The following is a 14635-nucleotide window of genomic DNA, read 5'->3' as shown; positions in this document are numbered from 1 at the left end:
AGACCTCGTTCGATAAATTTATATTCAATAAGATTTACACTCAAAACATTCGTCTAATCTTATTAGATGCGCTTATCAAAGATCATAACCTTATATTTATAGTTTATCATTACAAAAAAAAAGTGCATCTACTTAAGTAAATAACAAAAGACTAATAATACTTAAAAATCCATTTTATTTATAACAAAAGCAAAAAAACAGAAAAGTCAGCGTTTCCTAAAAACAAATAAATATATGCTATTCACAAAAATCCAAGTTTTCATTATATTTTCAGAATTTTTAAGAATTTACAAATGATATATACACATTCATATATTATTAATTAGTTTTACTTAATGGCACTAATGACCTTATGTTAATAAGTACTTTTACATATATATTCTTCTACCTTTCAATTTTAGCATATAACATCTTTGCCAATACAAGTGAAAAACACAAATATAAGTAACTCGGGAGGGTTTGTATGTAATTTTGCTTACTCGGCTATATCACATCGACCCGCAGTGTAATAGGGCTTCCCATCCCACCCGTGGCCTCGAGATCCTCTTCGGCTGCGTTGTCCGTGGTCGCGAGGAGACCACCAAGCTCGAGGGAGATCATCGATCCAAGAAGCTCTCGCCAATGACGCTCGGTGGTTCCGGTGGATCTGGCGTCGTCGGTGAGCAATCTCTCCCCCTCCCGTCGTTCTCCATCCCGTTTCTTTTGACCTAGGTTGGGGGCTTCAGGTCGATCTATGCATAAATCTTTCGCTGCATACTGATTGACAAGGGGTTTCGCTACCCCGAGCCTAAAAGTTCGTTCTCGATTGTTATTATTTGGGAGGATTGAATTGATTCTGATTGATACCACGGAGGGATAAGAATTCGGTCGATATCCGTTACTAGGACATCATCTGTGATATGTATCGGGCTTTGGACAATCTTTGTTCTCTTAACAGCGATTCTGTCGGTAGTGTGACTTGATGCTACTGATTGGATAGCCTGTGATACTCTTGTCATGGACTTTCAAGAGGATCGCTAAGATCGCTATGCCATGAGAATTGATAAAGATGATACAAGCGTTATTATTAGGAGGGATCATCGTCTTTGATGTTCCATCTATTGGTATCAGAATTCCTCTATGATTCCTATTGAAGATATCTCCTTGTCAACCTTAATGCAGTTAACTATATTTTTTTATGGCAACAAGTAAATTCCGATCACCTTTTCTCAAATGGAGAATTGGCTGCTCAGAGAAAGAGGCCTGAAGTGGTGACATCAAGATTTACTAAAGATCTCTTGTTAAGTTTGTTATCAGACCATAATTTGATAAGATCCAATTGAAATCTGCGATTAGAGGATGAAAGCATCAGAAATTCTTTCTTTGCACGTTGCAAAGCTGATATGAAGCGACCACATGAGACCCGTTAAGCTAGCTTTGCAACGGTCATGTTTAGGCTCATATATTTGTACACACTTGGGATCTCTTCTAAAAATTTCCCTTGAGCGTCTGTCCTTGTTTTTGTAGGTTCACATGGAACTAAGTTCATGAACTGATTTTAGAATTTGTATCCATCAGGAAAAGCACTTTATCTTGTTTTCTTTATCTTCAAGCTTTAATAACTTTTGAACTGATACCCTCTTGCTTTGCCACCTACCCATGTCTTTTTTAAAGTACCGTGTATGTATGTATGTATGTATGTATGTATGTATGTATGTATGTATGTATGTGTTTAACACTGAATTCTGCATCTCTGAACTTTAGTGAGAGAGCGATGAATGAAACCAAACTTAAACAAGGGTCCTAAATCTAGGGTTAAATGATCACAGGTGTCCTCTTTGAAGAAGCAGAAGCCAGAATTTCTACAAGATAATACAAGAAAGTTACATGTATTTTTATCATTTTATCTCAAACAATATAAAACCTGTATGTTGCACGAAGAAATGAGTTTGATATATGCATCCATTGTGACCTGCAAATGTGCAAACATGCATGACCATACATCTATACATGATGTAGTGTAAGTGATGGGCTTGTTCAATACCTTTTTTCTAGCTTAAGGACACGATTAGTTGCACATATCATGGATATTTGAAGGAGCCAAGCCACAACAGTTTTGTTTATGCCTAGGCGCTTGCCTATGGATTCGTGGCTATTGTGCATAATTAGAATGGAAGTCCCTACTGCATCAGAAGTTATTTGTGAAGCCGAAAATATAGCAAGAGGACCTCTAGATGTTATCTTTTTAATGAGCACCTGATTGAAAATGGATGATGATCTCAAAGAAGATTGTATCGATCAAGATAATCTTTTAAATACAGTTTTCAGCAAGGAAATGCTGTAAAGCAATGGATTGTTTCACTGAGAAATATCTCATGATTTCAGTCTGGTAGTAGGAGGTTGGTTTTTGGAGTTGCAGCTTTTCTAGGTTGCCATTGATCTCATAATTTGATCTAATTGTGGTGAGATTTCCCTGATCCGACAAAGATGTTGCTGGGATTGTGGCAGGTTTTCAAAGACATCTAAATCCAACCTGCCTCTACCCTCTGCTTTAAGTTCATGTAGCTTGAGAACCCCAAGTCTAATATTACTTGGTATCTTAGTTTCCTAGTATTCTCTTCTGTTTCCTTTCCTTCCGCTTGCTTGCTCTACCCCACCTCCCGTTCCTCTCTTTCTTATCCCTCATCTCCTTCCAGCCCCAGCCCCTCGTTTTTCCTTCCCGTCATTTGTTATGTATATTCTCAGCCACTCTGAGAAAATAACATCCTAATAACCTAACTTTTTTTTCAATTTTGTTTACATGATTAGTACTTGTTATTTATTCAGTTTATCTTATTCTCAGTCATTCTATTTCGGGTGGAACTAGAATTCCTCAAAAATTCCTCAAAAATGCAACGGTATTAGAACACCTGCTTGGAGACTTATTGATGTTACCAATATTTACATTTCAGCATTTTGTTGTTACACGTTCTCTTCATTTAAAATAAATTCATTATTCAGTCTGATTAGTTATCCATCATAGGATACTATATCTTCATTGATGTTGCATGCAGTTCCTAGGAACTTCAGATTGCTTGAAGAGCTCGAACGAGGAGAGAAGGGCATAGGAGATGGGACTGTAAGCTATGGCATGGATGATGGAGATGACATTTACATGCGCTCATGGACCGGAACAATAATCGGTCCCCATAATGTGAGATACTCATTTTTTAACTTTCATACCTTGCCATATTCGAACTATTCGCATCTCTTGCACCGGTACTCCTTTACAGACGGTCCATGAGGGTCGCATCTATCAGCTGAAGTTGTTCTGTGACAAGGACTATCCAGATAAACCACCCAGCGTCCGATTCCACTCGCGCATCAACATGACCTGTGTCGATCCTGATTCAGGAGTGGTAAATCCTACAATTCAAAATGAATCGACAGTTCTAGATGTGTTTGGTGAAGTTATTTCTCTCGGAAACTGATGTTTGATTTCCATAAATCCAGGTAGATCCAAAAAAATTTTTAGTTCTGGGGAACTGGCAACGTGATTACACAATGGAGTATATTCTAACACATCTTAAGAAAGAAATGGCGGCATCATATAATCGTAAATTAGTTCAGCCTCCGGAGGGCACTTACTTCTAAGACAATGAATGGTTCTCACCATTGCATATTTGGATCAAAATCAACTGGCATGTATCGTTTAATCAATGAACATAAGTTTGTTTATTTCATGCTCAGTATTGTAGTTTGCCTGGTTATATATTTCGGTGTAGACTGTGCACTAATGCTAAAGTGCAACCTTATATGTATTGCCCAAGTCTCTTGTTTGCGTACCTGCCTGTGGTATTGTCATCCTTGTCTTGTTTTTACTCGGCCTCTGTGGCCATCATAATATATGTGATAACAATTAATCAAATGTCATAATAAAATAAGTATGAAATTTTAAAATATGATACGTATTGGATTGCTTGGGATAGAATTATTGAATGATATATTGATGATTAAAAAAATATTTATTTTGATTTTTAAGAAATTCATACGCCTCTGCATCTGCTGTTTAATCTGTCATTTTACGTATGAGATGTTGCTTGACGATGGTATTTGATCCTTTTTGCTCTTCATTTGCTTGGAGCTAATTAATTAATAGCTGGTAGTCCAAGAAAGAAGAAAGATAAGCTATATTCCACGACGTCCTATGATTGCCGAGCCACTTCATTCATGATGGAGACGGCCGAATGTGGAGGATCATGAATCGATTTAGGGCATGATCGATCGATCGCCATGAGAGGAGGATCATGAATCGATTTAGGGCATGATCGATCGATCGATTGCCATGAGAGGATGGTGGTTGGGTGGATGACGCCCTCTTGCATGTGCATGAATCGATTAGGGGTAGCTGCTCCGCTTATTCCGGCTCCCGAACATGGGAGATGGTGGTCGAGAAGGGTAACAGTGGGAAAGCAAGTTCATCCTCGTTTCATGCCATGTCTTCATACTGTTGTCCGTGGTGTTATGACTGTTAGAGATAGAGGAAAAGGAAGAGGAGACCACTCACATGGCTATATATGTTGTTGAGCACATGGAGCGATCAAGCAGTGACAGCATATCTGGGGAATGCAATCACCTTGTTATCCTGTCTTCCATCATTTTTTTACTGAGCTGCTGCTATCTGTTACCTCGACCAACAACGATCGATGATGGCTGAGCCCAACCCTGCGTGCTGCATGCAGACAGGGTTGTAGCTCCATGGAGCCAAGTTTTCCAGCTTCCATGAATCAGGGGGCTGCTCCAAAACCAAGTGCTGCCTGTCATTCTACCGAAGGAAAACTCATTCAAGACAGTAATCTCCATAACGAACGTTGGTCCAAGACATGAAGAAGGTAGATCGGCGTCTGCTGCACATGGGTGGGCGGGGTATCTGTTGTAGCATCGTCGCTTGCTCTGCTCCACTCCACGTTTTGCTATCAGCCGAAAGGATCTCTCGTCGTCCATGCACGTCAGGGCCGCGCAGGGTCTTGGCACATGCTGCTGTGCCTCCTTCGCGCCGCGCCGCGCCGTGCACACGTATTACCATCCTGCCACCTTCTTCTTCCTCTTCTCGCTCGGACAAAGCAGGGAATTAAGAAGAATACGCTGCAGTAAAGAGATCAATGTTTCCTAATTTAAGTAAACGTCAACGTGATGGTGTCCGAGATGAGAGGATATACAGATTGACGTCCTGCTTTACGTTGACTCTGTCTGTAAATGACCGCTCCTCTCTCTCTTAAGATCTGTTCTTCTCATTGACAGCTCACTCCTCTTTACCTTTCGTTTCCTTTGCACGCAGAGATAATAGTATAAACAGTAGGTGTTAGCGTAAACAACTTTATGTCATGGCCTCGGGGCCAATACGGCTTGGTTCGGGTTCGAATGGGCGGAGATCTTGTACGGCGTTCCTCGTGCCTGCTGAGGAGGTCAGGTGCGGTGTCCGATCGGGACGTTGTAGCCGTCTCTTCCGGGCAGGAACTCCTCGCCTGCGCGTCCGGAGGGGACCTTCGACCTCGCACCTGCACGAAGGTCGGGCCGAGGCGCTCGGCCCGACCCCTCCGACGATCAAGTTAACAGATGCGGAGAGAGTTTCAGATGAAAAAGTATTTTTGAGTGCCTCCTCCCTTTTTCTAATGAACGAGAGGGTATTTATAGGGGAGCATACTGCTTCCTGAGCTGCCCGCTTGCAGAGGACAGGTAGCGTCTGACTTTGTGTTGGCGTGGCGTGAAGAACCGAACTGCCGCAGGGCATGAGCGTGCCTCGGTCGTCGTTCTCCTCTACCTCGACCAAGCGTGTTGGGTCATAACGATGAAATCGTTGTCTGAGAGCGGGTGATGTCAACACACATCGTGTCGATATTATTGTCCTTTTTGGGTAGAGTGTCCTCCAGGTGCGGCTGACATAATGGCGCGTCATGTCGCCATTATTACACTCATCAGTATGGGCATTATGTAGCTCATCACTTATAAAACCCGCTCTCGCCACTTCGCTCTCCCCCTCCCTCCCCGATTCTCACCTCACCAGCCGAGAGATACTGAGAGATGGGAGGAATGGGGAAATGCAGCAAGATCCGCCACATAGTGTGGCTGCGGCAGATGCTGCGGCGGTGGAGGCTGAGGGCCGCGGCGGTGGAGGCGTTAAGGAGGGGGCGCGGAGGGGCGGGGGCGGCCTCGGACGTGCCAGCAGGGCACGTGGCGGTGTGCGTGGGGAGCAGCTCCCGGCGGTTCGTGGTGCGGGCGTCGCACCTCAACCACCCAGCTTTCCGGGAGCTGCTCCGCCAGGCCGAGGAGGAGTTCGGCTTCTCCTCCCGCCCCGGCCCCCTCTCCCTCCCCTGCGACGAGGCCCTCTTCGAGGACGTCCTCCGCCTCGTCTCTTCCTCATCCTCGAGGTTCACCCACAACACTCTCGAGCACCTCACGAAGCTCTCCCACGACATCCCTTCCTCCTCCTGTTGCTGCGATGTCGGCCGGTGGCTGCACGCTGCCGATTCGATGCCGCTTCTGCACGCCCACTGCATCGCCGACAAGCCCGTCTGATGAACTAAAACGCACGCACAGTGTGTTTGCAGCAGGAGGAGGAGCGACGAAGTGATCATGATCGAGAAGAGAGATTGCGAAGAAGCGGTTCAGCAGCCGAGTCATCCCTTTGTCGAATCGGATCACCGAGTTAGCGAGCATTCATTAACACGCCGAGTCGTCCGAGTCGTTCTTTCCGCACAAACTCAGAAGGATTGAAGCATTCTTCGTTCATTCTGTCTTCCCTCTCTTTCTTTGTCTTGTAGATATTATTGTGATTAATCATTGTCATGCCACTCAAGTGGACTCTCATTATTATATATATATATATATATATATATATAATAAGAATTATATATGGGATTTATATTGAATAGGCGTATCATATTAATGGGTGGCGATGGCATGAAAGGTGATGCATGTGAGGGACATGTCGAGGACAATGTATCCAAACAAGCTTGATTTATTATACTTGATTTAGTATAATAAAAGCCTTTTTATTATACTTGAATTATTTATTCTCAAACAAGCTTAATTTTTCAAGCAACTGGTTTAAATTATGAAATCCAAAAATACTTATTATTAACCATGGTAAATTCATATTAGCATTTAGCACTAGATTTTGATCTCCAGAAATTATTGGGTCTTTGCTATAAATATACACATAGAGAGAGAGAGAGAGAGAGAGAGATACATTAATTAACAGAGAAGCAGCTTTTCCTGTTTCTCTTCGGCAAATTAGAACTCAACAGTGAAAGAGGGTGGGAAGAACACGCCCTGCACTGTACACACTAATCCTTCCCAGCTAATCTAACATGGGAATTCACGTGAAGAAGATGATGGAGGAGAGGTGGTGTTGGACTTCAGGTGAGGGCGGAGGTGAGGGAGCGGAAGGCCACCTCGTCGCAGGGGATGGTGAGGCCCATATGATGGTGGAAGCCGAACTCGTCCTCGGCCTGGCGGAGGAGGCTCTGGAACTCGGGGCGGGCCAGGTAGGAGATGGGCACGATGAAGCGGCTCCGGTTGTCGCCGACGTAGACGACGAAGTGGCCCCTGGGCACGTCCACGGGCAGCCCTTCCTCCTCCTCCTCCTTCTTGCCCTCCCTCCCTAAGCTCGAACACCGCTTCAGTATCTGCTTCAGCACCGCAGTCTGACCCACCTTGTTCTGCTTCTTCACCGCCATGTTCTCTTCCTTGCTTTCTTGTCTGCGTGCGTTCGAGAGACGAGGAGCAGCAGCAGGAGAAGGAGAGGAAGTGTGGTTGAGCTGTGGGAATTGTAGAGTGGCGGTAAGGTGGGGATGCTATTTATGCCAGCAGCGAGACTCTGCGAGAAGACATGCGGGGCCGATGCGGCTCGTGGCTCTGCTGACCTCGCCATGGACAGCCATGGCCCGCCCTTCACCTTTAAATCCAAAAAGGAAAGTGATACCCGAAAAATCCGACATCGAGATCCATGTCTAGTCAATCTTACATCTCAAGACGCATTGGATCATGTCTAGATTCTCCTGCCTAAGCAATCCTGTAAAGGTTGAGCACAGAACTTCCCACTAGTTGGCTTCTCTGCATCTGCGCATGCAGGTGATCATAGTTCTCACGAAGAAACATGCTCGACAACTTACATTTCAGCTCGCAACTGTTCCTGACAGGACCCTACAATGACTTGCTGAGGCCACTGCTCCTCCATTTGAACGGTCCATTTGCAGCATAGGACACGATCTCTTGAGCTTCTCAAGACCAACAAGTCCTTCTGCCATGATGTTTGGTTTGGTATCATCATGGCTTCCGCATGCAGAAGAAACCATGTGGTGTCTTGTCCCACTGTCTGCTCTTGAATGCTATTTAGCGGCCAGACTCATCTGCTATGCTTTATGCAAGATGAGGAACACTTCCTGCTTTGCTCCACTTCCTCAAACTTTTTATCTGCTGCAGTAGTACTGAGCCAAGCATCAATGTCATCATATCACCACCCAAATAAACCTTATATTCGCAGAAGTGATAGTTTACGTGATCAATCAGTCACCCGAGGAATGCAGAATAGCCATGACCTGGAGATGTATCAGGTAATTGTGATGATGGTGACCACACATTTCTGCAATGCACATGAGTGCCATGTTACTATTGCTCCTAGTTTCGTAACCAGGTACTGAGGATGGTCCCACAAAGATCATAGCAATCCAACTTCTTATCTTTCCACAAAACGCCTTAGATTCTCGTGGACCCATCAAGATCATTGTTATTTACCAGGAAGGAAGTAAATGATGATTGCAAGTACAGGAGAGCATTTCCACATGGCCTGCCGCCTCCCCGTCATCCCTCTGGCAAGCATAAGTTGCTAAGCTGTTTTCATCTTCTGCAGTTTCATGCGTAAATGGCATTTACAGGTTTGCAGACATGCCGTCGATTCAGCTGCCTCCAATGGAATCAACCATCCATCTCCAGCCCTCGGTCTTCTCCCAGTGGCGAAAGATGTGAGGTTTGATCCAGACACATCCGACTCCGGATTCGTTGAACTTGACATCGAACAGCTGAGGAACACCACCAACAACACAACATGATGTCTGGGCACATATCTAGCAACAGCACATGAACCCATGTCCTCTCCTTCACGTACATCCTACAGTTCACATGCTTAGACTTCGCAACAGGTAAGGAAGTGGGAGAAAGTCCTACATGGATCACTCATCAGAAGCAGATCATGAGGCTTTCATTGATCACTCGCAGATCATCGGGCTCCATGCAAGGAAGAAGCTCCTGACTGCTCGACATGTTCGAAATGGATTTGAGAGGTACAGCACATTTCATTAGTTATAGTCGATTCGAAAGGATATGAAGCATATGGAGAGGTAAAATAACCTACTAAAAATAGTCATCGGGCTACATAATTCCGGCCTTCCCAAACCATCTTTGAATGCACTGATGGTGTTCTTGTTTGTATTATTCTCATTCATGTTTAAGAAGCTGGGCTGTGGTTGCTTCCAGTGAGGTTGTAGGCTTCTTTGGATCAGGCCAGGAGCCTGTATGCCAGAAGAGGAGGAGGAGGAGGAGAAGGCTACATGTGTGCTATTATTCATTTAAATTTAGGTATTTTTGAATTAGTGGGATAAGTTCAATAAGGTTAATATTTTAGTATGATACATGAAATATTTTAGTATGCATATCATTATATTTATATTTTAGTACCTTCCAGTTACTGCATCATCAAGGTATACACAGGGATAACCATATCATCCTCTGCGTACTGCAGCTTCTGAAAACCTTATCCTGACTCCCTGAGAGGCACAGTAACTTCACCCCCTCTTTGATTCACGCCTGCCTTGTTATCACGTTAACTGTGTTGCCTCGAGAAGGAGATTCTGCTGCACGGTTCACGTGCACTGCAGTCCGTCATTACTCCTCCTTGCTCCAAGTCCCCAGCCTCCAAAAGTAGTGTCAATGAGAATGCTGCCGCTGCTGAGGGAGAGAGCTTTGGGAGCTGAGACTGGTCAGTGGTGTGCAATAACCCATGCAGCTAAAGGACAAGCCTGGAGGTCATGTACGCTGCTGAATCCTTTCTTTCCCACTTAACCTTCTTAATTTAGGGAAGCAGAAGTTAGTCGATTTAAGGAGATGAACAGAGTCGACAGAACAGAAGATGTACGTAGCTGGTTTGTCTACATCTGTACGAGCTATTCTTCCACTGGCACAAGGATGATGAGTCAAAGTAACGAGAACGAACACCATTTGAAGACAATTCAGCTGAGACAAGAAGAAATACTAATCGAGTGTTAATTTTAGTCGAATCAATACGGCGGAGGGTCTCCGCTGCCGTCCCATCCATGAGCATCGGCCGGCACCTGCACGTTGTTGAGTAGGTTTGGCGGCAGGCTGTGGAAGAGCAGATTGTTTGGGTCAGGCGGCAGCAGCTGCGGCGGCGGCGACTGGCCAATCAGATCCGGCGATCCAAGTGTGCCCTGCATTTGTAGACCCTCCTCTGCCGCGAGAGGGAGCCGCTCGTAGGCGGCGGTGCCGAATGAAGCCGCGATTATAATGACGGGACCCGATGCTATGAGTGGCCCGACCACGCTCCCTCCAACGACCTGGCCCTGGCCCCCCGCCAAGTAGATGGCTAGGCCCGTGGCAGCCGGCGGGGCGGGCGGTGGCAGGAAGGATCCGGAGAGGGAGAGGATCTCGAACCGGCCGTGGAGAGTGACGACGGCGCCGGGGGAAGCCGGTTGGTGGAGAGTGACGTTGGTGACAGTGCCGCTGCCGCTGAGGACGCAGACTCCTCGCTGCCTGCGGCACGCGAAGGTGGCGACGCTCTCGCAGATGTCGTATCCGTCGGCGATCTCCATCACGTGGGACAGTAGCGCATTGGCGCTTTCTCGCGTGATGATGATCGGTGGCTTCGGTTTGTTCTTCGATCCTGGCGGGCGGCCACGTGGCTTGCGAATGATCTCCCGGCCCTCTGCACCACCGTTGCCGGGGGTTGCCAAAGGCGCCAGCTGCTTTCCGTCAGCGCTGTTCGAATTGTTGTTGCTGCTGCTGCTGTCATCGTTGTCACGTTTGTTGCCATGACGAAGGCTGCTCTGCTCTTCGTCCATCTTGGGCTGCTGCTGCTGCGGTTGGAAGGGTTGGAGTTGCGGCGGATGGTGGAGACGGTGGAAGTCACGACTGCGGAAGGGAGGGAGATGATAGCCATGCGTGGATGCTGTCATCGGATCCATTACCTGTGCAATAGCTCCCCTTCTGCACAAACCCGACACAACTTGGACGGGACGTAGGAATCGAACCGGTGCAAAAGAAGAACGCAGCAGGCCACGAAGAAGGAAAGGAAGGAAAAGTAAAAGATACGATAGAAGAATGAAGGCGATACGAGAGAGAGACAGAGAGAGGGAAAAAGAAGGAAAAGAAAGAAGCTAAGGCGGCCGTCTCTGTCAGTCGCCTCTTTTCTGTTCGCTCTCACCTTCTAGCACGCAATCGGAGCGCTGCTACGTGGAGAGCGGGAGCAACAAGCGGCTAATCCCCACTCACCCATCTCTTCCATCGGTGCTCATTCTCTTCCTGGCAAATTGGGTATATGTAGCTGCAATTGTTGCTACCGGAAGGGGTTCAGGAGGAAGACGAGGGACGCCTATCTTGTGGGCTCGTGATTCGTTTAGGGATCGAGTCAGCGTTTGGGTAGGTCAAAGCAAGGAAGAAGATGAATCCATGATAGGGCTCCGGTAGCACAACAACGATCGATCGTTCCCCTTTATTCCCCTCTCCCAACAACCCTACGGCCCTCTCTCTCTCTCCCTCACAACCATCTGCTGCTGCCTCCTGTTCAACCTGTTCGTCCGAGTGAGAAGGCTCCGTCTCTCCCTCTCTTGTTCTTATCGAGCCGAAGTCTTCCGACGTTTCATGGGAGGTTTAATCGGGGCAAGGTCAGCAACGTCGACGTCAGATGAGATCAGAGATGCTGTCGTTGCTAGCTGCAGGCCAATCATTCAATGGCGCACCCACCCCCAACCCTCGAACTGCGTTTACGTTCCTACCCTTTCTGTTGCACGCGTGCTTCGCCCGTCGTACTCTCTGCTAATCACCTGCCATGGGGGCCTTTTCGTCATTGTCGAGACAAACCAGGGGCAGGAGGACGCATGTGGTGCCCTTACCACGGTATGGCAATAAGCGGCAGAGGTGGTCGGGAGTTGTAGCTGTGGAGGAGCGGGGGCGAGGCCTGGAATCTTAGGAGGACCACCATTATTGGCGGTGGCGCCCACCACCCTTCCCCTGCCTCCCATCTCTTGGCGGCCATGACGTCTCAACCACAGCTCGGAAGCCGGAGACCGGCGTCGGTGCACGCGGAGCTTTGGTAGATGTGGTACCCGGAGCCTCCATCTCAGGTGGCAGATCCCGCACCCCGCTGCTGTTCTTTGCTCCCCGAGGCTCGCTCGCGCCGCACGAATATTAAAGCCGGAAAAGAGAGATGGAGGAAGCAGTGTCGTAAAGCTCCACGTGAGTCATGTGGCCAGACATGGAGGAAGCAGTGAGCAAAGCGGTGGACGTGTTGATGTTGACGGAGACGGAGACGGAGACGGAGACGGATTACGACTTACCGTGTCAATTGCGTCCGAGAGAGGATATACAGGAAAGGCAGTGAGGAGAATCAACCATCCATTTTGAATGGAATCCTTTAATGCAGTGAGGATGCTGTATCAACGTCCATTGTCCCATAAACTAATGAAGCATGCGTTCGTGCATGCACCGAGCTGAACCCAGGTGGACCACCGGGAGGAAGCCGCCGACGCCATGTGAACGGCACCAACGACCGCCTCGAATCCGCTCTGCTTTTCGCACTCGACAAAGTCCACTTTGAGAGGCGGAGGCAGGCAGGCCGGCCATGAGAGCTGCACCTCAACCTCCATGAGAAGACCAGATCACGAAGCTCTTCTTCCGCAACCAGCTAGCGCTAGCTTAAACTATTGTATGCATCAGCGAGCATCGCGGGAGCTATTTTATTGCCAGCCACGGACAGAGAATCCATGTGAGTGATGGAGATGGCTTTGGACTCATCCTTCCACCTTCCCCTCCCTCGACTGCTGCTTCTTGTGTCGCAGCTCCTGCATCGACCACTGGCTTGCACCGGATGGGACCGGAGAGTCTCCATTAAAATAGCCTTATTAGCTCCACGACAAGAAAAAGATTCATGTAGTCAATCATATGACAACGGGAAGGAGAGTCTTCGAGGTCCAACCATACAATCTATTAACTCAATGTGATGTCTTGGGCCATCTTCCAATTTACATCTGGAATCTTTCAAAGTATGATCAATGGCATACTTTACATAGTTTCATCACCCAAAACATCGATCTTTCTCCGAATTAACTCATAGATGGGCCGCCAAATTGTACGTTCTCTTAGAGAGAGAAAGAAGAATAAGAAGGCATTGACCTTAAATAACCCGATCCAACTACATAAGACCTCCTAACTAGGATTACCTAAGTCATACGACACTCGTTTAAATTGATCTATACAACGAAAAACAAAATGAAGTGAATATACGGATATTCATCATTATTATATATGAAAAAGGATAACACAAAAAAGAATTTTGAAAGTAAATATACATGTCCAATGTTTCATTATCGTCGAATAAAAAATAGACAAACTAAAGACATTACATGTCCAATTTACCATTATTTTTTTCTTCACGTAATATCACACAATTAAAAATATTTTCTAAGTGAAAATATGAAATAAAAACATTGATAACAAACAAAATTAAAAATCGAACACACAAGAAACCAAGAACTGAAGATTGTAGTGGATAAGTATCGAACACATCATCAACAGTGTTCCAGGATATTCTCCGATGTTCTTTTTCCCGACATTATCGTTGAAGCTCCTTGTGTGCTGAGAAGTAATCATGCTCAGCCAACTTTCCATCTGAACCAGTTCAATGATAAATCGTAAAAACGTGGATGGATCAAAGTCTTCTTCGTGGAGCCTAAATTTAAATTAATAGCTCATCATCTTTATATACAAGAAAAGATTCTAAACCACCAGAGGCGGGCACGGCTTTCGCCTCGGCGCCTGACGTGCCGCGAGGCCCGGCGGAGCAGCCGCTCTCGCTGAGCTGTTCTTCGTCCGGACTCGCCCCGCCTTTCTTTCTTCCTTTCTTTCTTCTTCGTTTCTCTTGGCTTTTGATGCTCACCACATTCTTTTCCTGCATCCACCGCACTTTAACTTTCTTATTTATTGTCTGGCACATGCATGCATGCATGCCTGCCGCTGGAGAACAAGCAGTCATCCTTTCGCCTTTAGCTTCCTTTTTCCTACTGTAGCAGTCACACTGCAGCATTCTTTTGCAGTCTTTTCATCAAAGCAAGACAGCAGTGCCGCTCCTCCCCCGCTCTCTCTCTCGTTTCCAGACGTGGGAGAGTGTAACTCACTGTGTACTCAGCAAGAGTTGGAAGGGGATCTTCTCGTGGTGGGGAGATGCCTTCCTGTCTTTATGCATGCGAGTGTTCTTTAGAGGTCACCGGTGAGAGGCGACACAATCCTCCAATCTATATATATCCAATGCCTTCGGGTCAACTCCTGACGAGAGGCGGAAGCTCTTTCGTATCGGTCGCCTTTGATTCCCTCGTCCCATGCTCAGGCT

The 14635-nt window shown here is 46.6% G+C and overlaps 4 protein-coding genes across 5 annotated transcripts; 2 read left to right on the top strand and 2 right to left on the bottom strand.

Moving 5' to 3' along the window:
• Positions 1-498: 498 nt before the first annotated feature.
• LOC103993197 (ubiquitin-conjugating enzyme E2 variant 1C) lies at positions 499-3803 on the top strand. Its single transcript, XM_009413169.3, has 4 exons — positions 499-658; positions 3033-3172; positions 3252-3377; positions 3472-3803. The coding sequence occupies exons 1-4, from the start codon at positions 622-624 to the stop codon at positions 3610-3612; spliced, it is 444 nt and encodes a 147-aa protein (XP_009411444.1). The 5' UTR covers positions 499-621; the 3' UTR covers positions 3613-3803.
• A 2207-nt stretch (positions 3804-6010) lies between these two features.
• On the top strand, positions 6011-6808 carry LOC135598054 (protein SMALL AUXIN UP-REGULATED RNA 12-like). Its single transcript, XM_065091574.1, has one exon. It carries the CDS (start codon positions 6040-6042, stop codon positions 6532-6534), a length of 495 nt encoding a protein of 164 aa, XP_064947646.1. The 5' UTR covers positions 6011-6039; the 3' UTR covers positions 6535-6808.
• A 400-nt stretch (positions 6809-7208) lies between these two features.
• On the bottom strand, positions 7209-7800 carry LOC135598053 (protein SMALL AUXIN UP-REGULATED RNA 51-like). The gene has a single exon (XM_065091573.1). The coding sequence runs from the start codon at positions 7695-7697 to the stop codon at positions 7377-7379; it is 321 nt and encodes a 106-aa protein (XP_064947645.1). The 5' UTR covers positions 7698-7800; the 3' UTR covers positions 7209-7376.
• Positions 7801-9281: 1481 nt separating this feature from the next.
• Positions 9282-12879, bottom strand: LOC135598702 (AT-hook motif nuclear-localized protein 22-like). 2 transcript variants are annotated; one of them, XM_065092918.1, is made up of 2 exons: positions 11456-12879; positions 9282-11238 (listed from the first exon to the last, which is right to left on the bottom strand). In XM_065092918.1, exon 2 carries the CDS (start codon positions 11214-11216, stop codon positions 10293-10295), a length of 924 nt encoding a protein of 307 aa, XP_064948990.1. In that variant the 5' UTR covers positions 11217-11238; positions 11456-12879; the 3' UTR covers positions 9282-10292. The 2 variants fall into 2 exon arrangements, with proteins under 2 accessions (XP_064948990.1, XP_064948989.1); XM_065092917.1 differs by having other exon boundaries at positions 9286-12074; positions 12144-12878.
• Between the last annotated feature and the right edge of the window lie 1756 nt (positions 12880-14635).

This window comes from Musa acuminata, chromosome BXJ2-1 (assembly GCF_036884655.1).
Source record: "Musa acuminata AAA Group cultivar baxijiao chromosome BXJ2-1, Cavendish_Baxijiao_AAA, whole genome shotgun sequence".
Lineage (NCBI taxonomy): Eukaryota > Viridiplantae > Streptophyta > Magnoliopsida > Zingiberales > Musaceae > Musa > Musa acuminata.
The sequence above is the reverse complement of the archived record's forward strand: the minus strand, read 5'-3'. Positions and strand labels throughout refer to the sequence as shown.